Raw genomic sequence first — 25018 nt, 5'->3', positions numbered from 1 at the left:
GACTCCAGTGGCTGCAGCGGGCCTCAGCGTAGTCTCGAGTGACCTTTCTTGTGGTCGCGTGAGACTTCACCTCTAGGCGCCGCCATTTTCTTTCAAAATGGTGGCGAAGTCTCACGCGACCTCGCCGCCATTTTGAAAAAAATGGGCAGTGCCCGAGACTAGGGAAAAGCCGCAGGCATCGGCAGGGGCAGGCAGGAACCGGCCAAAAGGCCTCCGCGGGCCGCATCCAGCCCGCAGGCTGGAGGTTGCCGACCCCTGATCTATAGGCTTAAAACCACTATAATTAATTACATTACAAAACTATGTACAATTGAATGCTCCTCATAGTCAATTCATAACAGAAATTCTGATGGAACAGAAAAGTCTTCACTTGCTACTGGGAGGAAACCAAGGAAGGAACCATCCTAGCCACCCTTTGGAAGCAATTCAGAGCCACCAAGAAGCTTTAGAAACAGTTCAAAGCTACCTTTCTTTCCAGGAAAGGAGCCGCGGAGGACAGTGGGACACAGACAAGGGAGATTGCTGTTGTTGTGTGTCTCCAAGTCAACCCCAAGGTGACCTTCTCATTGGGTTTCCTTGGCAAGATTTGTTGAGAGGGGGTTTGCCATTGCCTTCCCCTGAAGCTGAGAGAGTATGACTTGCCCAAGGTGGGTTTCCATGGCTGTGCGAGGATCTGAACCCTGGTCTCCATAGTCCAATGTTCAAACCACTCCACCACGTGGACTCTCTTATAGGGAGCTATGGTCCTTCAAATGTCAACCCATTTCCATCAAAGACTACTTTTCCAGGTCTCCCCCTATTCAGAAATAGTGAGAAGGCTCAAAGGGGTGAACTTTGGGCTCAGAGGCTGGCATGTCCTCATCTCTCCTGGACCTCCTTCTGAATACATTGGTGGCATAGAGATGACTGATGCTGCTTGTTCTCATGCATGGAGGTCTCAGAATCAGGAGTGTCTAGCCTCCAAAGGATCAAGTCTACTAGGCTTAGGTGCCACTGGGTTTCCAACCATTCATGGTCCTGTTAAGTCCTCTTCTCGTACCACTGGTTTCTAAGCCTCCTGGTCTGTACACAATCCTTTGTTCAACTCTTAGGTCTTGATAGCTATAGACTTATGTAGGGCTTGGATTGTCTAGTTTAAGGAAGACAATGATCACATACTATAGTGCAAGGTGGCAAGAGCTCCTGCATTACCACTGTTATTTCGCTAGAAAGACCATGTGTTGCTTTGCCTGTGGTTATCATTCCTTGGGAGTGAATTGTCCATCTAGGGCAGAATGCTATTGCTTAGACCTAAAGAGAACAAACACACTAAATCAATTGTTGAATGGATCAAACACTTAGACTCATAGAGTCATAGAATCATAGAAAACTGGAAAACAACAACCTGCTCAGTGCAGGATTCCCAGCTAGAGCATCCACACCAGGTAGTTGTCGAGCCTCTTTTCCAAGACATCCAAGTAAGAGATGTCACCACCTCTCTGGGCAATTGGTTTTATTGCCATCCACTTTCATGCCCAAGAAACATCTTCTAATGGTCAGTCAACATGTACCTCCTGTGACTTCAAACCATTAGACCTAGTTCAACCCTCTGAGACAACAGAAAACAAGCCTGCACCGTCCACTTTGTGGCAGCCTTTAACGTATTTAAAAAGTGTGATCATGTCTACTTTCCATCTTTTCTTCACCATGCCAAACATGCCCAGCTCCTTCAACCTTTCCTCATACGTCCTGTGCTCCATACATCTTATCATCCTTGTTTCCCTTCCCTGAACTTGCTCCAATTTGCCTAAATTGAGATGCTCAGGATGGAACCCATCTTTCCAGATGAGGCCTGACCAGCACAGAATATAGTGGGATTTTCATTTCCCTTGAGTTGGAAAATGTAGTTCTATTAATAAAGTCTAAAGTAGAATTTGCCTTCTTTGCTGCAGCACCAGACCGCTGGCTCAACATGATCAGCAATGTATGATCAACAATGACTCGATGGATCTATTCCAACTGGAACTAACAATAGGATTTAGGCCCTGATCTGGCTTTAGTTTCCCGTGGCATCATCTATATTCAGCAAGGGAAGAAAAACAAACAAAAAAGGAGGGATGGTGGAGAAGAGGAAGAAGAGCGAGGGGATACAAATACTCCTAAATCTATTCCATACTGCTCTAGTTCTTTGCATAATTGTCTGAGAAAACTTCCATCAGTTTCTGTAATTAAACTAATGGCCTAAACGAATTTCCAGATCACTAGCTATTCATTCTGATATGTCATTACGCGGAGTTCAATTAATAGGAAGAAAGTTTCCAGCACATTGTGTCCCTAAAATGCTATTCTATTTCAACTGTTTTAATTAGCAATAGGCACTCTGCTATTGCCATCGCCAACCCACCCGTTCAGGCCAAACACACCGACTCACTGTGCCCTGTTATTGGGCTGTGGTTTTCATTGTTATACAGCACTGAGACAAACAGATTGAAACACAGGGTGATGAGAACCATAATGTCTTTCTGACTCTGAAAACTCCTAGGTCCCGAACGGGTAATTTCATTGCAAAAAATATCAAAATATTTATATACCCTGGCAGTTCAAACAGTTTAAGTTCCAACAAAAAAGAACAATGGCAATAGACAAAAATATACTGTATTTTAAATAATTGAACCGATTATACATAGGCTTGGAAGGATTAAACAATGGAGATGATGGGCGTGCACATCTTGGAAACAGTAAGCAAGACCTCAATGATTTTAATAATTGATATATTTCGACTTGCTACTGGAAAGAAATCAGACTTCCAAAGGAAGGGCATTTCGCAATGAGTGTGCAAAAGCTCTCTCCTATATCTCCCCAAATGGATTGTTTCTCCTGGTAGACAAAGAGGAGAATCCTTCCAGCAGATCCAAAGTCCTAGGGTAGGCATAGGCCCAGTACAGATGGGCCTTTTAGTGTAAGGAATACATGCTAGGGTTGCCTCAAGGTGTCGCTTACAGACACCCCGCAACTCTAGCACGTATTCCGTATGTCAAAATGGCGGCGCCCTGTACAGATGGGTGCTGCCATTTTGATGCAACAGATGCTTAGCATCCTCACATCGCAACGCCATTGTGATGTTGCGAGTGCACCATTGGCGCACTGCGGCGTCACAATGGCACCGCAAAAAGAACTCACTTTTTGCTGCGCAAGGAAGCCGTGCGGTTTGTCTGCTGCAGCTTCCTCACGCAGCAAAACAAGGCATGGGCAGACCACCCTTTTTGGGTGGTCTGTACCCCGGCATAGATAGGAATAGAAACTCCTTCATATAGTAGGGTCTGATGCCATAAGAACTTCGAATGCCATGACCAAGAGACCTTTCATGCTACACCCTTATAGCACTACGATTCCCCTTTAACTGGCATGGCTACATCCCATGGCTGCATGCCATGTTTTTAATTGTGTTGTTTTTAATGTTGTAAGCCTCCCTGGGTCCCAGTCTTGGGAGAAGGGCGGGATATAACTAAATATCATCATCATCATCATCATCATCATCATCATCATCATCATCCCAGGGTTCATAGTTTAGCAATATCAGTAGCATTTATGTTTTTATACCACTTAATAGTGAACTCTCTCAGCGGTTTGCAATCTGTAAGCCAACTGCCCCCCAACAAGCTGGATATTCATTTTACAGACCTACGAAAGGATGGAAGGCTGAGTCAACCTTGGAGCCCTGGGATCGAACTCACAACCTTGTGGTTGTAGTACCAGCATTTACCAGTTTGAGGCACTAGAGCTATCTGGCTGAGAATTTTAAGCGTCCCTCCCTAACCTACAAAGCCCAGGAATCCATAGGAAGGAACCATGACAATCAAAGTGGAATTTGTCATTGTTGTGTGCCTTCAAGTCACTTCTGACGTATGGTGACCCTAAGGTGAACATCCTGTGAGGCTGAGAGAGTATGGCTTGCCCAAGATTACGCAGGGAGTTTCCATGGCCAAGCGGGGATCTGAACCCTGGTCTCCAGAGTTATCATCCAATGCTCAAACCACTATTGATTAATTACCAATCCCATTAACAATGTCTGTTGCAATAGATGAAATACTTCTATTCCTTATACTTCTGGCAATGATCTATCTGTTGTGTTTCCTCAATCTAAAGGATTCAAAAGTCTTAAAATCAGTATTTGAGATGAATTAATGAGGCTCCAAAACCTTGATAAGCATCCAAGTTTTCAATGTGAAGTCAACTCTTTCACAGCCGGCATCCATAGTTTTTTGTGGGTTTTTCGGGCTAGAAGGGTTTATTCCTGATGTTTCAGTTTTCATTTCGGGGGTAAATGAAATGAGTGTTGTGAACATTCAGGGCTTTGAGGGGAGAGCGTTCCACAATTGGGATGCCATAGTTCCCCACACAGTGTATTGACTTCACCAATAGGACATAGAGGAATCTTGTCCCCATGGTAGACCTCCATCCTCAGGTGGACACACATAAGGTTGTGAGAAAACTACACAATAGCAGAATGCTTAATTGCCAATGCAATTTTAAGCCAAAGAAGGCAGCTGCAGCGTTTGCTGCAACTGAAAGGGAATGATAATGGAACTGAAAAAAGCTTCGATAAACCTAGCGATGACTCTTGGGTCTATGCTAGACATCGCTCAGTAGTTTATAAGGAGGGCTTATGTACAGAATCTGCTTTCCCCCCCCCCCTTTCTCTGCTATCTCCCCTCCCCTTTTTTGCCAGAGCTGTTGCTTTTAGAAAGTGAGCTCTAGCTACCGCCCGACTAACAGCCTCCTGGAAAGCCTCCGAACAGCATGGTTGTCATGATATTTCCTTCACGAAAAATACATATGACAGATAAGTAGCCACTGTGGGATATACTTTTGCCTTGTGTCAGAGAGATATTAAAACAATAAACTACGTTGCCTTGGGATTTTCGTGTACACGCCGGCTGGAAACAACACGGTGGAGATGAGATTGTTTTGAAAGGTGGCAAGCCAGTTGCTTCAAAGGAAGATAGGGAAGGGAAAAAAATCCCCGGAAACCTTCGGTGCCACTGACAGAAAATGTTCTAAATGCAACATCTTCTTAAGTAGATGAAGAAATAGTCTTGGTGCACTTTAAATCCCAGCATTTTAAGCGGGTGGAGGGCAGTCGGAGTTATCCATCACATTGCTAGGCGTAGAAATCTGAGAATAATAAATCAGTCGACACTGCATTAGTTGTTGAGGGTTTTTTTTCCAAAGAAAGATTTTTCCCTGCACAATACGTTTGTCAAATGGATGGATGGTGCAGCCCTTTAGATATTCATCTGAGAATAGTTATTGGTGGATTTAGTACAACCATATCTCACCACGGTGGTCATAACAGCACCCACATATCCTAGGTGGCTTAGGTTGAGAGAATACAACTAGTAGTGACAACACAAACCTCTTAATAAGCCATTAAAAATGATAGCCATGTTAGTCTGGATCAGTATGCAAAGGGATCTTGCAGCATCTTTGAGACTGAGTGAGAGAAGGAAGTTGTAGCATAAGCTTTCATAGAGCTGATCATGCAGCTGAGCATCATGGCCAGGTGATGATTTGAACTTGGGTCTTCCCAATCCTCATCCAATACCCTAACAAAACTGGAATTTTTTGCACTTGCTTCGGATCAAGGATGTATAGGTTTCCATTATTTTCTTTATTCATTTTTCTTTCTTTCTTTCTCAAACACTCCTAGTTATCAGATGCACAACCCAACCTATGGATCAGTCTATAAGCTCCTGGTGGACCTGTGGCTATGCTCTGCCATACATGGCCTTGGTCAATATGTACATATTAGAAAGGTGCATGTGAAAAATGCACACATATTGAAAAGAAGCATATAAAGATGCAGACATGGGGACCTTAGGAAGGGACCTGGTAGATTAGTGGACGCACTAATAACCTGATTCTCTGGGAGGTCATTTAACACAATCCATGACTACCTCACTGAGATCCTTTGCTATGCAGATCATAATCCAGGAATGTGTTCTTCTGCATTAACAGTTCATTAAGAGATGGGAGGAGGAAAAAATTGAACAGAAAAGAGATGTGCTCTTTATAATTTGAACAGATTTATTCTGCCTTTGAACAAAGCCACAATGGGCAATCTCACATGGTTCCTGTCCTCCTCTTTTTGTCATTTCCTTACTTAAAAAATGCTGGCGATTTCACACTTGATTACCTAACATTCATGTTGAGCCAGAAGGGGATGAACTGGTTTTTCTGTTCTCTTGCCTGTCAGTATATGGATGAGTCCAATGCATTTTTCTCCAACTTTCATAGTCAATGACCTTATTATGTTCGCTCTGAGAATTCGCTGGTAGCCAAGATTTGCAGTTTTGGAGTGCCAAGGCAGACATTGGGATAATCATATGGTTGTTGCAGAGAAAGACACAAGACTACTTTTTCCTCTTTCCACTTTCCTTGCCTAAAGTTTTATCCTCATCTCCTGAGTTACTGTGGAAATTGGAACTGAGGCTTCATTTCCATAATGATTTACTTGTGAGTACAGATAGGGGACAGGTTGGTTCACTTCAGACTTACCTAATTCACACTTTCCAGTTCAATACACAATCTGATACACAGTTGTGTTTTCATATTTGCACGGACCTGAATTATATCGTGAAGTTCTCGCCCAAAAAATAGCATACAATCATGGACATATTACAGAAGGCTACACAGAAAAAATGTGTTTATTAGTTATTGTTGTCATGGGTTTCACAGTTGACCAGTTTGTCTCATGGACTCACCACCATAGGATTGGGAGATCCATTCTTGATTTTTCTGCCACTCTTCTTGAAACTGGCGGCTCTATTACTTATTGTTGTTGTGGGTTTCACAGTCAACCAGGTTGACCCATTGAAAGATCACCATGGGGGTGGCAAATCCATCATGATTTTTCTGCTACTCCTCTTGAAGCTGAACTACCAGGGTTTTACAGTGCACCGGCGTCATACGTGGAAGCCGCGAGGGAGCCTGCGGGAGTGCACAGGGCGCAAGGGGTGGCATGTCTCATTAAGAGTAATGGGGCATGCCTCTGTGGTGCACATGCACTGCCGCACTGCCACGCCACCGCACACCCGCACACCCACCATGCATGAGCCCCATTATTTTCAATGGGGCTCGAGCATGTGCGGTTTTTTTTTACACGGGGGGTCCGGAACCACCACCATTTTGATTTTTCTGCCATTCCTCTTGAAGCTGATCTACTGGTGGTTTTATTAGTTATTGTTGTTGTGGGTTTCATAGTCCACCAGGCTGACCCATGTAATCCCCAACATGGGGATGATAGATCCATTATTGATTTTTCTGCCACTCCTCTTGAAGCTCATGTACTGGTTGTAGACCTTATCCTTCAGAGATCTGGCACCAGCAGATTCCCGGTTCAGAGCAGTAGTAAACCCAAGAGTGGATTTGTTAGCCCCATAGTGGTGGATCCAATGGCTGCCGCATGTGCTCATGAGATGAATCATAGAATCATAGAGTTGGAAAAGACCGCAAGGGCCATCCAGTCCAACCCCCTGCCATGCCACGCCCTACAGATTTCATCTATTGTTGAACCACACATAGAGGAAGGATAGCGAGTCAGATGGGACTGGTAAGAACAGAGACCACTGGGCTTCCATGCTCTGCATTTTTATCTTGGGATAAACTTTTCCCTCTGCAAATGTTTGCAGAGTGGAAACCATGGGTCTGGCATCTGTCCCATAGCTTTGACTTTCAATCCCTGCTCCCATCACTCTTGCCACCATTCAATTAGTTTGGTGCATTTTTCTAAGTAACTATCACCCCTCCCTTTTTTAAAAAAAAGGAAAGAAAAAGTTAATTAATCAGAGCTGTGTCAATTTCCCTGTCAATTTGCGGTGAGGTAATTAATCACTAATCATCACTCGGTCGGCAGCAAAGCAAAGGGACAATCCGCGAGCCATTTATTGCCCCTTTGTAGAAAATAAATAAGTGGCACACGCCGCCACACAGCAAATACATCTTGTCTTTCTTAATATTTTATCGACACTTTTGCATGTTGTAATAGACTGCAGCAACAAGCAGCTGTAGTTCAATGCAATATGAATATTAAAGGAACAAATGGGGACAGATTTATAGGCTATTGCTTCTCTGTTATGTCAGTTCGGAGATTACACCAAGCAAATGAACAGTGAAAAATTATGCTCCATGTGGGGAGTGGTGATTAAACTTGTACATTAATTAGAGATTGTGTATATGTGTGTGTGTGAGCACATCTCCCCCGCAACACACACAGCCCCCTTTACAATGAATTTCAAATCAGAATGGCCTGCAAGACACTGTTTGGTTCCAAATACACTAAACAACAGTTTGATACCGATGTGGAGTTGAAGACAATGGCACATTAGCTATTGCTTCTGTAATCCTGAACAGATACATGTTGCTGTAAATCAAGGAAACCAGACCAAAAAAAAAAAAAATCGTAAGACAAAGGGAAATGTTTGCCAGTCTCAAAATATACAGAAATTCACCAAACAAGAGCTTAGTTATTTTGTGGATCTTTGGGGCTTTGTGGCCACAGAGCCTGAAAAACCCACAAAAAACTATGGATGCTGGCCATGAAAGCCTTCGACTTCACAGCTTAGTTTTTGCATTTGGGTATGGAAATCCTGAACTTGTTTCCTTGCTACAGGTTGGCATTTCTCTGTTCTCCAATAGATGAATTCTGGCTAGGAAATATCGGCCTGTTTTCAAACAGATTTTGAACATTTTTGAGGTGGGTTCTTGCACTTACCCCTAAGTTGCAGAAGAAATGTAAATTGCGATAACGGTGCCATATTGCTTTCACCGTGTTGCTTTCACTATTAAAATGTAGTACAGTTAGTTAAGGCAGTTGTTGTTGCTGCTGCTGTTGTATTTTTGCCATTCTTCGGACTGTCCTTTTGTGCTAGTTCTGTGTGTGCTTTGCTTCATAAAGAGAAAAAGGATCTTCCAACTCTATGAGTCTATGGCCCAGTACAGATGGGGCCGATGCAAGGGCTCCGTAGGGCTGGGCGTCCATACAAGCCCAGCCTTTCTAGCGGAGCCTATGTGCAACGATGACACACAGGTGTCCATGCACTCAAATGTCTCTGGCCAGGAGAAGTGCAATAATGATGTGGCCCTTCCAAGAAGCTGCTTTCGGAAGCTTCTTTTTGCTCCCGAGAGGGAGTGCATCATTGCTGCACCATTTGGTTGCTTTCGGCAGCTTCTTTTTGCTCCCGAGAGGGAGTGCCTCATTGCTGCACCATTTGGTTGCTGCAGCAACGATGTGGGGCAAAGACAGGTGGCATGGAGCTGCCCATCTGTCAATCCCCTATGATTCCAAGAGATAATGTTAAACAGGTAACATGACCCCATTCAGGAGGCCTGAGCCTTTGCAAATCTAGGACAACCTGAATGATATGGTGCCACTTTTCTGCCCACTGCCTCTATGTGTATTGTTCTGTCCACTGCTCAAAATCATGTTTGTGGCCAGTTCACCAGAAAGTAACAGGACTGCCCGCTTTCAAGAAGTTTTGTACACACTTTTGACACCTGACTCATGTAGGCTTAAGTCCTAAGGTACAGACCTATGAAAGAAGGTTGCCACTGTGAGACTGGCACATGGAGAGAGCAGCAGAATAAGAACGATCCATCCACCCATTTGGACGGCGCACCTTCCTCTCAGCATATGGCGCTCTTATGAAAATCTAAATTAGAGCTGGAATGCAAAGAATAACTGGTCATTAAAAGGGCTGTGGTCTTTGATGGCTTTGATGAGGAATAAGCTCCCTGTTGGGTTTTGCACCTGCTCTTTTGTCCACTATTCCTGCACTTCCACACTTTAATTTACTGTTTATAATGTGCACCTTCTCTGGGGAAGGTCTGAAACTGAGAGGTGTGTATGCTCACTTCAACATATTAATTGGTGGGGGAGCTGTTGTTGTTAATGGTTTACTGTCTGCTATCCCTCCTGATAATTCACTATTTCATTTAATAATTTGATAATTTGATATCTCCTATTAATGGATGCCAGCCATTGCACCTATTTTAACTGGTAAGATGCCATGAGCTCTGCCTTTTTTTTTAGGAAACTGCAAGATATAAATAAAGGCTGGGATTCAGTATTGCAATTATGGATCTGTAACCTTGAGTTATGTATCCATAACTGATTTGTATTCACAAAGCCTATATATGCACGGTTGTGGAACTATTGCTATGAGCCCGTACTATTTCTATGAGCTATGTGCAGGGCCGGCTCTAGGTATTTTGCCACCCTACGCGAGAAATATTTTGGCACCCCCTGACAGCAAGAAGCAGGAGACCCAGAGCAGTGTGAAGGATGCTTGGCTTGTGCACGCACAGCCAGGCACCCTTTCCTCCCTTGCTGGGTCTCCTGCTTCTTGTTCTCCGCCTCAGAGAAGGCTTTCCCAAGCAGCCCAGCTGGGCTCTGAGAAGACAGGCCGCGGCAGCGGCCTCTCCTCTCAGAGCCCAGGTCGGCAGGAAGCCTTCTTCGAGGCAGAGGATGTTCCTCCACCTCAGAGAAGGCTTTCCCAAGCAGTCCAGGAGACCCAGGGGAGGGCGCAGGGCACCCTTCCCTCCCTTGCTGGGTCTTCTGCTTCTTGCTCTCCGTGGAGAGCAAAAGGCAGGAGACCCAGGGGGAGGGCAAGTGGCACCTTTCGGGCACCACTCTCCCTCCTGATGGCTCTGCCGCCTTTTGCTCTTTGCAGAGCAAAAGGGGGCAGGGCCAGGGGAGGGCGGAGGGTGCCTGGTTGGGGCGCGTGCGCGCAGCCCAGCCAATCCCAGGGCACCACTCGCCCGCCTGCTGGCCCGGCTCTTTTTTGATCTTTGCAAAGAGCAAAAGTGGGCAGGGCCAGCGGGAGTGCGAGTGGCGCCCCAGGATTGGCGTGCTCTCTCTCCGTGCCACGCCAGTGCCGCCCCCAAATTTTGGCACCCTAGGCAAATATGGACGGGCCGGCCCTGGCTATGTGTCCTAAATTATGCATGTGTCCTAAGAGCCCAGAAGCCACACCAAAGCTGCGCTCCAGTCCTAAGTACTGGAGTGCAGCTTTGGCGCACTTTCTGGCCTCTTAAGATGCATATGTCATTTAAAAAAGCATATCTCCAAAGTAACCCGAAGTAGCTTTATTTTGGCCTCTCTGTTCGGGCCCAAAGTCTATTTGTTCAGATGCATGGAGTGAATGCCTCCAAATGCATCTGAGGGAGTCAACCAAGGCTATGAAAGCTTATGCTACAACTTCTTTCGCTCAGTCTCAAAGGTACAACTAGATGCCTCTGAACACTGATATTCCAGACAAACATGGCCATGTCTCTTAAATTTAGTATAGTTGATTAAGTAGGTGATCTAGGCCAAATATTGATGATGATGATGATGATGATGATGATGATGATATCATTTGGAATAAAGTAGTGAGAGCCAGCATAGTTTAGCAAGTGTTGGACAATGACACTTTTGAATCCCAGCTCAGCCATGAAAACCTACTGGGTGACCTTTGGCAAGACACACACTCTCAACTCAGGAAAAGGCAATGGAAAATCTCCTCTGAACAAATCTTGCCAAGAAAACCCCACGATAGGTTCACCTTTGGGATGCCATAAGGCACGCAACAACAACAACAACAGTGTTTGACTGTAGTTCAGGTTTGAGTTGTCCCATTTTGTACTTGGCTGCAAAGCCCAGACTCCTCCAGTTTGTTTCGCTATCTCCTTTAAGCACTGCCCCTTAAAATGCAAGTAAACCTAAGTTCATGCGCTCACTGTAAATCATTCTGCCTTCTTTAAAGAAATGCTGATTGCAGTGTTCTGTGCATAAAGCTCAATTCCCCCATTCTTTTTCAATGGTTCATCACCCAGATGCATTGATGGAATTAATTTTAAGGTTGATTATACTACAGTCATTTCAAGGGACATGGTATAAATCATTATGGATTAAGGACTGGATTCAATTTTCTATGCAATTATATCACCAGATTTTTTTTTAATCTGTCACATTAAATTGGAAGAGTCTGGAGGTTAGTGAAAGAAAATTTGGGTTGTGGGCAGAAGGTCCCATAGATGTTATCAGTACCTCTAATGAGCTGAGAAGGACCTGGGGTGAAGCTCTCAGTCTGAACATATAACATCAAGCTAGACAAAGACAAACTGGGTTTCTTTTATATTTTGGAGATATCCTGATAGAGTATATGCTGCTATTGACTGCTGTAGTTGTTGGTGTTGTTCTTATTCAGCAGCAATTATATTATATTATATTATATAGTGGGGTCTCACCATCCATGGGCTAGCCATCCGCAGATCTGAGCATCCACAATGACAAGCCCCTTTGTTTTCAATGGAGGGACATGTACACCTCCATCCTTTTCAAAATGACCATTTTCAAAAGTAAACGTTTGCTAAACTCTTAGGAAACAGTGTCTCTTATGAAACGTCGAAGGCTTTCATGGCCGGCATCCATAATTTTTTGGTGGGTTTTTCAGCCTATGTGGCCATATTCTAGAAGAGTTTATTCCTGATGTTTCACCAGTATGTTTCACCAGTATTCACCAGTGTCTGAAGATGCCAGCCACAGATGACTGGGGTCTCTTTATAAACAGCAAGTAAATAAAATGGTATCTGTTATATAAAATTGCGAAATCCATTGGAATTCTTTGTTGTTGTTGACTATTTTCAAGTTGTGGACGATTAAATCTCTGGATGTAGAAACCTTGGTGCTGAGGCCCGACTGTGCAACTATGGGATTCAGTGTAGGGCCCCTCCTGCTATCCTAAAAGTGTATAGGATCTTGGAAAGGGGACATAACTTTGCAGCTTTTACATTTGTGTGTTGATATATATGTGTGTGTTCATGCAGAGCAAAAGAGAGAGAAGGAGGATGGAAGAATTAAACACTTGCAGATTCAGACTGCTGCATCTGCACATTGCGAACGTGTGTCTTTATTTTTCATCTTAATGTGGCTTTGAAAATGGGATGTGGAAACCGAACCAACAGCCCAAGCTGGCTTGGCAATGTGTCCCTGTTCTAGCTTTAAATTAAGCTTTCTATGTATCATTACCTCTATTCACTTGCTTTCATTGAGGTTGACTCAGTAATATTTGTTTTCCTTGCTTGCTTGATTAAAATACTGACTTGAAAATCTCCTCTTTCCGCAAGGGTCTCGAGATTCATTTAGACATGTGCGTGGAACCCAGTTTACTTTCTTGCTCTCGTTTGTGCATTTTCTAAATCTATATCTTCCCTAAGGTATATAACGGCTGGCACCCTGTTAGTGACATATGCAGGAGTAAGCTAGACGACATAGACAGAATGATTTTGTTTTAGGACAATGCACAACAGTCATGTCCAGGTGAGAGCAGTGAAAGAAGAGTCACATGTGTGGGGACATTCTGCATTAAAGTGCACTGAGTTGCATCTGAAGGTGCATTGTCTCTATGTGTTGCCTTTGCACATTGGACATTGCAAGTGCACAGTGAGTTGCAAACCATGCACCTTGACCAGAGTCACATACATTGTGCTATCTTAGTTTCCAGTATAGAGGTTGTTAAAGGGACCACTGGGCTATCTATTCTAATCCCTGCCATGCATGAATACATAACTAAAACGATCCTGAACCTCTGTTCAAAGACCTCCAAAGTAGGAGAGTCCATCACTCTCTAAGCCTATCTATTTCTCCATCAAGTAGCTCTTATAGTCAATAAGTTCTTTCTCGTGTTTAGGTGGATTTCCTCTAGGTGAAACTTTAGGGCAATGCACCACAGTCATGTCCGGCTCAAAATTTTAAGTTTCCACAATATTAGAAATTTGGGGACCGTAGAGAAATTTCATGGGGGAAGAATTGTTACTGGAAGTAACACTTTGCTTCCCTCCCCCTGTAGCTATACAGAATGAAAGTAGTTGGCAGCGTGAGCTTCTTAGACTTAGAATCATAGAATCATAGAATCATAGAGTTGGAAGAAACTGCAAGGGCCATCCAGTCCAACTGCATTCTGCCATGCTGGAAATCTAAATCAAAGCATCCTCGACAGATGGCCATCCAGCCTCTGTTTAAAGACCTCTAAGGAAGGAGACTTCACTCCATTCCACTCCACTCCAAAGAAGGAGTGTCTTCCACTGTCAAACAGCCCTTACTGTCAGGAAGTTCCTCCTAATGTTGAGGTGGAATCTCTTTTCCTGGAGCTTGCATCCATTGCTCCATTGGGTCCTAGTCTCTGAGCAATAAGTCTACTTCCTCCTCCATTCCAAATGTATCTGAGGAAGAAGACTTTAGTCTACAAAAGCTCATGCTGTCAACTGCTTTCTTTCAGTTAGTCTCCAAGGTGCTGCAAGACCCCTTTGCATATCTGTCTATCTTTAGTGACTGAAAGAGAGATGCCAGTAGCATGAGTTTTCCAAGACTTAAGATTCCTTCCTCAAATGCATCTGAGGAAGAATACTTGGGGTAGTTATTGCTGAGAATCTTGGATGTATTTCTTTCTCCTAGGGCTGAATGAAGAAGCAATATTTCTTTTTATGAAATAGGAGCGACGGCATCCAATTCGGGATGTGGGTTTTTTTTTTGCTAATTGGTCTTCTGTTTTACCATTTCAGTGCCGGGTTTCCCCTATCCTGCCGCAACCGCAGCTGCTGCGTACAGAGGGGCTCATCTCCGAGGCAGAGGCCGTACCGTCTACAACACGTTCCGTGCGGCGGCCCCACCACCTCCAATCCCGGCTTATGGCGGGTGAGTAGCTGCAGGTGCCTTGGGCCTCCTTTCCCTACGTGGTCCCATCTTCTCTTCCGCTCCACCCTCCCCCTTGAGAAACTGAGCATTTGTGAGTGCCATGCATGAGGCTCTTGTCTCGCCACACAAACCCCACACAGCATGCAACCAATCTCCCTTGCCTGAAGTAGAGCACCTTGCATACAGGGGTTGACAAATGATAGTAATTTGCACTGTCATGGTTGGTGGCTTTGAAGCATTTTGTGTGTCCCATGTTGTTATGTAAATTCCCCTTGAGAAGGAACGCTGGAGAGAATCGGTCGGTGATGGGGAGGGGGGCAGAGCAAAGGAGAAACCTTGCAGAGGCAGAGATATCTTTTTGGACGATTGCGAACATCTGTTTTGTTGCGGAAGTTGGATAACATTTGATACCGTTGAAAATCAAAAGAAACCTGCCAGCCGAGAGTACAACTTGTAACTGGATTTAGCGTATTGTGACTGAATAATATTGCCAGCAAATTGATGACTGAAGGTGGGGGATTTTAAAATGCAAGGACCGAACAGGGGCACAGCAAAGTTCTGCAGGTAGACACAAAAGGGAGCCACTCTCAGGCCCTATGCAAACATTGGGTTTTTTAAGCACGACTATCCAAATAGTCTGAGAAACGCATTTCAGTTTTGTTGTTCACACTATATTTCTTTTTTATCAGAACTATTTTTATCTACCGTATATATTCGACTATAAGTCGACCTCATATATAAGTCGAGGGCAGGTTTTGGGGCCAAAATTATGGATAAGCCGACGGTAAAACCTAGAGTCATGTAACAAAGGATCTAAAGTGGATGAAGCAAAGGAAAACATTGCTGAAGAACTTACAAAATTCCAGCAGACATAACTAATTGTGCTCATCCTAAAGGCTGCGTGGATGAGAGACTAGAACAGGGGTAGGCAACCTTTTTGAGCAGGGGGCCGGGTTGCTGTCCCTCAGTCAACTGGGGGGGGGGGGACGAAGCCAATAAATAAATAAATAAATAAATAATATAGGAAAACATTTTCAAATGTAGGACACATTTTTTAAAAATGGAGGACATGCGAAAAAATTTGATGATTTTTTTAAAATGTTAATATAAATGCATGTTTCTTAGCCATGATCAAAATGGAGGACATTTGGGCCTCAGAAGCTGGCTGATATCACTATCACCATCATCATCGTCGTCGTCGTCGTCGTTGTCATCATCGTCGTCGTCGTCGTCATCATCATCATCATCATCATCCTTTTAGCATTAAAAGCACCGAAAATAAACAGAAATGCACTTTGGAAAGTCACACTGTCTCACCTTCAGAAAGAGTGACTGCATGTCTCAGGAACTGACTGATATCATCATCATCATCACCATTATCATTGTTAAAACAGAGCAGACCTGTACAAATGGAATAGAAATCCTCCTCCTCCTCTTGCTACTCTTCTTCTTCTTCCTTGTCCTCCTCCTGCTCCTTCCTTCCTCCTTCCTCCTACTTCCTTCCTCCCTCCCTCCTCCTCCTCCTTCCTCCTCCTCTTCCTCCTTCCTCCTCCTTCCTTCCTCCCTCCTCCTCCTCCTTCGTCCTCCTCCTCCTTCCTCCTTCCTCCTCCTTCCTTCCTCCCTCCTCCTCCTCCTTCCTCCTCCTCTTCCTCCTTCCTCCTCCTTCCTTCCTCCCTCCTCCTCCTGCTCCTTCCTTCCTCCCTCCTCCTCCTCCTTCCTTCCTTCCTTCCTCCCTCCCTTCTCTTCCTCTTCCCCCGACCTCGTCCTTCCCTCCTCGCGGCTGTCTGACAGCCGCGGGTAGGGAAGGATGGGAAGAAGGAGGACGACCCCCGCCCTCCCTGCCTTCCCTGCCCACGGCTTGGGCCTTCATAGAGGCCGGGAAGGAGGGAGGAGAGCGCCCGTGATTGCCGCGATCTCGGCGATCACGGGCGGCCCCTGTGCCCTTTCCCGGCCTCTGTGGAGGCTTGGGCCTTCACAGAGGCCGGGAAGGAGGGAGGAGAGCGCCCGTGATCGCGGCAATCACCGCGATTGTGGGCGGCCCCCGCACCCTTTCCCAGCATCTGTGGAGGCTTGGGCCTTCACAGAGGTCGGGAAGGAGGGGGGAGGCCGCCTTTCACCAGCGGCAATCGGCGGCAGGACTGGGCTGGGGCCGCTCCCTAGGCCTCGTGGCCGCATGAGGCCCACAGACCATAGGTTGCCGACCCCTGGACTAGAAGGGGGTCAGTGCTTCCAAGGCAGTTAAACTCTTGCCTTTCACCATATATATATATATATTATATATATGAGTTAAAATACAGTACTTACATTGACCCATGGATAAATCGACCCAGGTTTTTGGGGTCAATTTTTAACCTAAATTTCTAGACAGGGGCCCGGTCCAGATGGGCCAGAAAGGACGCCCTCGTCATGTGCGAGGGGTGCCTCGGGGTGCCTCAGAGCAGCACTTCCAAATGCCCCGCGACCCTTGCACATGACGAGGGCATCAAAATGATGGCGCCCTGTACACACACAAGCATTGCCATTGTTACACAAGCACCGCACGGCATCCGCACAGCACCACATGGCACTTGCGTAACAAGTCCACCAGTGGCACACTGTGGCGCACTCATTATGCCACCACCACGGCGTAGAAAGAACATGCTTTTTGCGAGTTCTTTTTCCGCTGGCAAGAAGCCTTGACATTTGGTGGCTGAGGCTTCCCTCTGGCGGAAAACCAGGCATAGGAAAGTCAGGCCCTGTTTGGGCGGTCTGTACCCCACCCTGTACATGAGTATATACAGTACATGCACCTCTGTGAGTTTTGTTGCTCCCACATGTTAGCACTCAAATAAAGATGATGTGGATGTATTTGAAGCATATTCAAGGCATGCAGAAACCATGTCATGAGAAGACACCAGAATTCATTAGAAAAAAACAATAATGCTTAGCAAAGTAGAAGGCAGCAGGAAAAATAGAATGCCACATTTCTGTTGGCTAGATAAAAAGCCAGCACTCCCCCATTGAAAAAACTTTAGTCATAGGAGGAAATAAAGAACAATAGCGAGAAATGAATATCTTTGTGATCACTGAAAAGGTTTGCTCTGAATCTCTCCCCTAACCCATTCCTGAATAGTTTGCAAGACCTTATCTCTTCATATTAGCTTTTCTTCATAAGGACTAGTAATATGGAGTTATATTGGTTTGAGGAATTAAACCTTCCTGACTGCCAGTTCTTAAAACTTCTATTTATTTTTTCCAGAGTCATAATAGTCATCTTGAGAAATGGGGAAACCATTTTAACAAATGGAGAACAGATGCACAATTGCTATATAGAGAAAGCAATATTTGATAGAATGTTGGAAACAGTTGCAAAATATAATTACATAATATACAATATGTTGTTTTCGGAACGATCACACTCCATCATGATTTTCCCCCCTCTTTTTTGCTGCCGTTGCATCCCCCCCCCCCTTTTTGTGTGTGTGTGTGTGTATTTTACAAAGATAAAATTGGAATCGCAAGATGCTTATAGCCTTGGCTTGGAACAGCTTCTAGTATAGCCTGGCACTGAGAATAGCTGTGCTAACAAATTAGTACAAGGGTTGAGGCATAGAAAGGGCAGCTTCGTGTGACTAGATGCCGTGCCAGGCTTTCAGGCCAATGCCAACGTTTAGATTTATAGCACCAGGGGCATCAATTGCACAAGGATCAGGAATTCTGATTCTGAATAATGTCTTATATTTTTGTGGAGGAAAGGATCTACGATCCTTAGAGGTACTGTAATGATTATGGCCACTATGCTAAGTCTACTAGTTGTAGCCTTCAAGTCATTTCTGACTTATGGTGACCCTAAAATGAGCCTATCGCAGAGTTTTCTTGCCAGAATTTGTTCACAGCTAGTTTCCTATTACCTTCCTCTGAGGCTGAGATAGTAGAGCTTGCCCATGGTCACCCAACGCTCTTTTCTCACCAAGTGATGGACCTCATATTGCTTCTGTCTGTAGTTTTCAAAGATCCTTCCTTAAGCCCCAGGGATATCCTTCCTTTCCCCAAGGGCTTGACAACTAAGCATATCCACATATTGCAAATAAATGTGGTGACACATATACTTGGATACATTCCTTATTGCAGTAGTCCCTAGCCAGACCTATGGGGCTTAGTTGCCATCCGTACTATCGTGCCTATGCCTATATGTTGTCAAATTCTATTTATTCTATTTATTTATTAATCTATTTATTAATGATCAACAGATCTGATATCTCATAACCAAAGCGGCACTTAGATGTTAGGTAGCCACTGTGGCAAATCAACTATATTACACAGCTCATGTGACGAAGATATGGGTCAGTGTTTCTCCGCACAGCTTTCCTTATCAAAGAGAAGAAAGTGCATGCCCTTCCAACATTCTTAAGTCCCACCCAATGCAAATCTGTATGTACTCTTTCTATCTATATCTCTATATTTATATTTATATCCGTGGTTTCTCGGTTTTATTTTTTTGGCTTGGTTCCGTTTGGTTTGTTTCCTCTTGTTTGGTTCTGTTCTTGTGATGAGACTAACCTCAAGAGTTCAGGGGTTGGTGGCGTTTGCATGTGGAAATGCACTAATATGAATGTTTCTCTTTGTGTGTGCATCCTTGCAGTGTTGTTTACCAGGATGGATTTTATGGTGCAGACATTTATGTAAGTATTCATTGATGTGCATGCTGTCCATGGGTACATTGCTAGAGTCATTTCTTTTTTGGCTTAAGTCTTCTGTGAGTTTGCTGCATAAGCTTTGCCTCTGTTTTGTCCATTTTTGCCATCGCTGGAACAGGAAAACAAACAAACAAACAAAAAAACCCAGAACAATCCAAAAGAAAGCTTGTCTTTGAAGTCTCTCTGTGTTCATTACATCTACCATCATTTTGGCTGGGTTCATTCATAGGTGGCCTTTAAGGAGGCTCAGAGGGTGAACATGCATCTGGAATGACCACCGTTCCTAAGCCGCGAGGAATCAGCCGCATGGAAATTAAGCAGGTGAAGCTCCCCTCCAGGAAAATACATTTCTCCTGCTAAATTTCTTCATCTCAGGATGCTGCTAAAGTTGTGAGAAACAAAGTGCCTCAAGATGCCATCTTCCTAGCTATTTTTTTTCATCCGCAAATCTCATGCAGGAGGATTGTCCTTGTCATCTGTTGACTTCCCCAGGTCTGGTGTTACACTTTCCACAAACCTGTGTGTAGCTACAGTTGGGTGGTAGCAACCCCATAATGTCATTGTCTGCCCCAGACAGGTTGACCCTCACTTGCTTGCTGACAAAGTACAATAACATCCAAAATGCACAATACATTTCTCAGGCCAACCCAAATGCAGAAAATGCATCATGCAAGCTTTTGAAGCTCCACCAGCTTCTTCATCAACCAAAGGGTGATCAAACAGGAGTAAGATTAAAGATAATGATGTTGGAGTCACAGGTCTCCATTTTGTCAAGATATAGCTTGTTATAGCTGTTCTAAATTAAGATGGGACGGAGGGATATACATGTAGACAGAGGCCATTCCTCCTTTTTGACCATGGGGGCTCTGGAAGACAAAGAGCCATAAAATCCAATAGCAACACACAAATAATAGATCCAGGCTGCCTCTCTCCTGTCCAAGTTTACCCATTTCCTTCTTTGACAGGGACCACTGAATTTCTCAAATGGTCTCTGTGTTGTTGTCACTCGCAGGTAATTTGATTTCCTCATCAGTCGTAGGTTGGAATGACCATTTCACATCCAGAAAATGTGGGTGTAGGAAGATTGCTTTCCATTGGTGGTCTTTCATGCTTTGTCCCAAGTCATCTTGGGCTTCCTTCAGAACTTATGAAGACTTCCTTATGGAAAAATCAGCTTCTTGCAATGCCTAGTGACAAGGAAACATGGAGTATGTTCTAAGTCAAGTTCATGAGAGGCAGGAGTTGGAAATAATGGCCTTGTGGAAGAGGATGGTCTACTACTACCATAAATCCTCATCACTGCCATGATCCCCAGGGCTTTTGGGAGTTGTAGCTGTAGTTCTGATAGAGCTCCCCATATCATAAGTAGAACAATGAAGAGATCTACTGCTGTGATTCTCATTTTATTGAGTTCTCTGGTTGTGTTGGACTCCCAACTTCCAGAGGTCCCAGCCAACATGGCCAATAATCAAGAACTCTGAGACGAAGTCACAAACATGTAGGGGATCATAGAATCATAGAATCATAGAGTTGGAAGAGACCGCAAGGGCCATCCAGTCCAACCCCCTGCCATGCAGGAAATCCAAATCAAAGCATCCCCGACAGATGGCCATCCAGTCTCTGTTTAAAGACCTCCAAGGAGGGAGGCTCCACTATAATCTCCAAGGTAGGAGTGTGTTCCACTGTCGAACAGCCCTTATTCTCAGGAGGTTCCTCCTAATGTTGAGGTGGAATCTCTTTTCCTGCAGCTTGCATACATTGCTCTGGTTCCTATTCCCTGGAGCAGCAGAAAACAAGCTTGCTCTCTCCTCAATATGACATCCCTTCAAACATTTAAACAGGGCTATCATATGACCCCTTAACCTTCTCTTTTCCAGGCTAAACATCCCCAGCTCCCTAAGAGGACCAACCTTTGGAAACAACAGTTCTAGTAGGCTTGGTTTGTGCTCTCTAGAATCAATACCGTTGCAATCATATTCAGCGCATAAATAGGCTTCAAAGTAGATTTGAACTGAAAAGTTCTGTGAACTTGAAAAGTTTGAGAACAACAATATGTCACCTTCTAGGTCTCCCCTCCTGAATCATTTTGTACCTTGAGAATTCCTCAAAGAATTAAGCCATCACTCCAGGGCACAGATCTTTGTAATATAAGACTGTCTTTACTGGCAAATCTCTTTTGTAGTCTTCCATTTGAGCTTGGATAAAAAAATCTGATCCTAAAAATAGAGGTAATTAAACCTCTTTTTTATTACTACACTCTGCTTTCTGTAACCTAATTGTGTTGCTGTTGCATCATCAGTGTTGAGATATCAAGAGATTGATTACATTAAATTGGAATGAACATTAAAAATTCATTAAGTGGTACTTGGAAGAAAAAACCCATAATTTTTATTTATTACCAATGACACTTTTGAGACATGCAAGATGAAATCATTTACATTTTGTTGACAGAAGAAGGAAGAATCTGAGCTTCTAGGGAGAATGGGGTTTGTGCAATTTGGAGCTGGGTTTTTTTATTCTCTCCCGCTCTCTTTTTAAAGAATTAAATGCAGTTTGGAAAGTTATTGGCGCCACAGAACTACAGAAATGAATGGGGCTCAAAGCTGACACTTTCAATAGCTTTTACAGTAAAGCAGCGCTACTGAGATTGTACGAAAAGTGACACTCAAACTGAGCTGGGGAATTTCTCCTAGTATTTGAATCCCATTCACTTTAGAATATCTTGACTTCCTCCACATCTTTGATGGTTACTTGGGCCAAGAGTCTGCAGTTCTGCATCCATGGCTTGAAAATATCCTTTCACTCCAAAAAATAATTTTTGGCCATTTTAAACAAGGGACACCATTTTTCTATGACACTGTATATAAGGAGACATGAGCATCCACCAATTTGGGAATCCATGGATGGGCCTGGAACCAAACCCCTGCAGATACCAAGGACCCACTGTATTCAGTTTTCATGGAGGTTAATCCTTGGGCAGCATTATTACCCCAAAACATAGGGCACTTGCCCCATCTTAACGTGGCTGCATTGAGAGAGTCAAGGCACCATGAAAAGGACGGCCTGGGAAATCTCTTCCATTGCCACTTGGCCACTTTTCTGCCAAAGGGGCAGAGATGTCGAACCCCTTTTGGAAAGGTCCCTTGCTTAAGTGGTTTGACTCTATAGAGGGCCAAGGAATGGCAGTCTGTGGGATTTCTGAGCCCCCAAAGCCTCAACAAATTGAGTCTTCTATATCTGGAATCCCATAACCTGAAATACTCCAAAATCCGAAATCATCTGCACAGGTGGCTGAGACAGTGACACCTTTGCTTTCTGGTGGCTCAAAGTGCACAAACTTTGTTTCATGCCCCAAATTATTTTAAAATATTGTGTATGAAATTGATTTCAGGTTACGTGTACAAGGTGTATACCAAACATACATGGATTTCATGTTTAGGTTTGGGATCCATTTCCAGGATATCTCATTCTAGATATGCAAATATTCCAAAGTCCATTTTAAAAAAATCTCAAATACTTCTGTTATCAGACATTTTGAATGAGGGAGACTTGACATGTACTTGCCAATTTTTAGCACTTGTGGTTGATTTAGCCATTTGAAGTATCTTAAACACTGGAGAGCCAACATTATATAGGAGTTTGAGTGTTAGATTAGGACTCCTGGAGACCAGAGTTCCCCACTTAACCATGGAAACCTACTAGGACAGGTCACACTATCTCAGCCCTTGCAGAAAACCAGTGGCAAATCTTGCCAAGAAAATCCTATAATAGGGCCATCATAGGTTAGAGCTGACATCAAGGCACTTAACAAGAAAACAGATACTGTTCTCAATCCAACACCTTCTTAGTGTGGCATAAATGCCCACATTTGGGCATATGCTACAGCAGCACTATGCAACACCCACTGTGCAACACATGTCAGTGATTGGGCTCCAGTGTGCAATGCACAGAGCACAGCTACAGTGCGAAGTATAAGATGCACAACCACAATGAAAGTACATTATAGCATGACTACAGCGCAAAGTATAAGATGCACAACCAAAATGGAAAGCATAGGATGCACAGTTGCACTGTGTAATCAACAATGCAAACTATAGCACACACAACCACCATTGTGGTAGCGCAAAGTACAAAATTAGCCACCACAATGGAAAGCATAGGATGCACAATTTTTTAAATTACAATTTTATTATTATAATAAAAATTACAACAGTACAAATATAGAAAAATCAAGGAACATACAATAGACATAACATGGACATGACATGACATTACAATTACAATAACATCTCAAAGACCCCTCTATTATTTATTCTCTATCCGAATCAGTCTTACCTAACATCTTACTTTATTGCTTTAAATTATATTTCTATCTGTATAAACTTCCTTACATATCTTTATCATCATAGGATGTACAATTGCAATGCATAATGAACAATGCAAACTACAGGATGCACAAGCACTATGCACAATTTGCAAAGATGAGGCACAGATGAGCATGCTGTATGCATCCCTTCCTCCTCTATATCAGCAGAAAACATCCATTGTGCAGTTGTGACATTTTGGCTGTGTGTATATATAGAAAGAGAGCCATAAGTGGGGTGTAGTGGTTTGTGTGTTGGACTACGACTCTGGAGACCAGGGTTCAAAACCCCACTCAGTCATGGAAACATACTGGGTGACTTCAGGCAAGTCACACACTATAGTTTTTTGTGGGTTTTTCGGGCTCTGTGGCCATGTTCTAGAAGAGTTTATTCCTCATGTTTCACCAGCATCTGTGGCTGGCATCTTCAGAGACAGATGATTTGCAACAAGGTGAAGATGCCAGCCACAGATGCTGATGAAACATGAGGAATAAACTCTTCTAGAACATGGTCACATAGCCTGAAAAACCCACCCAAAACGATGGATGCCGGCCATGAAAGCCTTCGACTTCACAAAAGTCGCACACTCTTGGCCTCAGAGGGAGGCAAAAGTAAACCCCTTCCAAACAAATCTTGCCAAGAAAACCCTGTGATAGGGTCACCTTAAGGTTGCCATAAGTTGGGAATGACTTGTAGGCTCACGACGACAACAACAACAAGGCCTTTCATGGCTTATATCTGTGCATATGCCCCTAAGCGAATACTGTCCCTTGCCAAGTGTGGCAGTGACTCAACATCATTCAAATCCGGGTTGGAAATGTGGAAAAGATTTCCGCCTCAAGGTCAGAGTTTCCTTTTCCTTGCCCCGTTCCCCATGAAGATCTGAGCAAAAGTCTAAAGCAATGATTCATCTCGGGTAAGCTCCATTGACCATTTTCATATTTCATCACCGAACTCGCCTGGACCACTGTACCACACAGCTCAATTTCCTCTCCAACATTGTTTCCGCTCTCTTCCCCTCTCCATTGTTTGCCAAGGAGAATCAAATCTAGATGTGCGGAGGAGAGAAACTATGTGATTCAGAATTTATTAGTTGCCTACAGAGTCCTGAGGTATTGACTGGCTCCAAGATCGATTACCACCCACCTTTGGCTCAGTTAGCCATTTTAAATAGAGAGAACTGAAGCTCTGTAGAAGAAAGGGGGAGTGCAGAAGATGCTGACGGCAGAAAACATGCCTCAGACAAGAGCAGCAGGAAACCAAGA

General features: G+C 44.0%; 1 protein-coding gene across 8 annotated transcripts in view; it reads left to right on the top strand.

Annotated features, from left to right (window-relative positions):
- Window positions 1–25018, top strand: part of RBFOX1 (RNA binding fox-1 homolog 1) — a 1322412-nt gene that overhangs the window by 1248481 nt on the left and 48913 nt on the right. For 5 of the 8 annotated variants that reach the window (XM_042437945.1, XM_042437936.1, XM_042437943.1 and 2 more), the window contains 2 exons: window positions 14581–14713; window positions 19335–19374. In XM_042437945.1, coding sequence (XP_042293879.1) covers window positions 14581–14713; window positions 19335–19374 — 173 coding nt within the window. The remainder of the gene's footprint in view (window positions 1–14580; window positions 14714–19334; window positions 19375–25018) is intronic. The other 3 variants (XM_042437941.1, XM_042437944.1, XM_042437937.1) reach the window with 1 other exon arrangement.

The sequence above is a fragment of the Sceloporus undulatus genome, chromosome 8, assembly GCF_019175285.1.
Source record: "Sceloporus undulatus isolate JIND9_A2432 ecotype Alabama chromosome 8, SceUnd_v1.1, whole genome shotgun sequence".
In the NCBI taxonomy this organism is placed as follows: Eukaryota; Metazoa; Chordata; class Lepidosauria; order Squamata; family Phrynosomatidae; genus Sceloporus; species Sceloporus undulatus.
The sequence above is the reverse complement of the archived record's forward strand: the minus strand, read 5'-3'. Positions and strand labels throughout refer to the sequence as shown.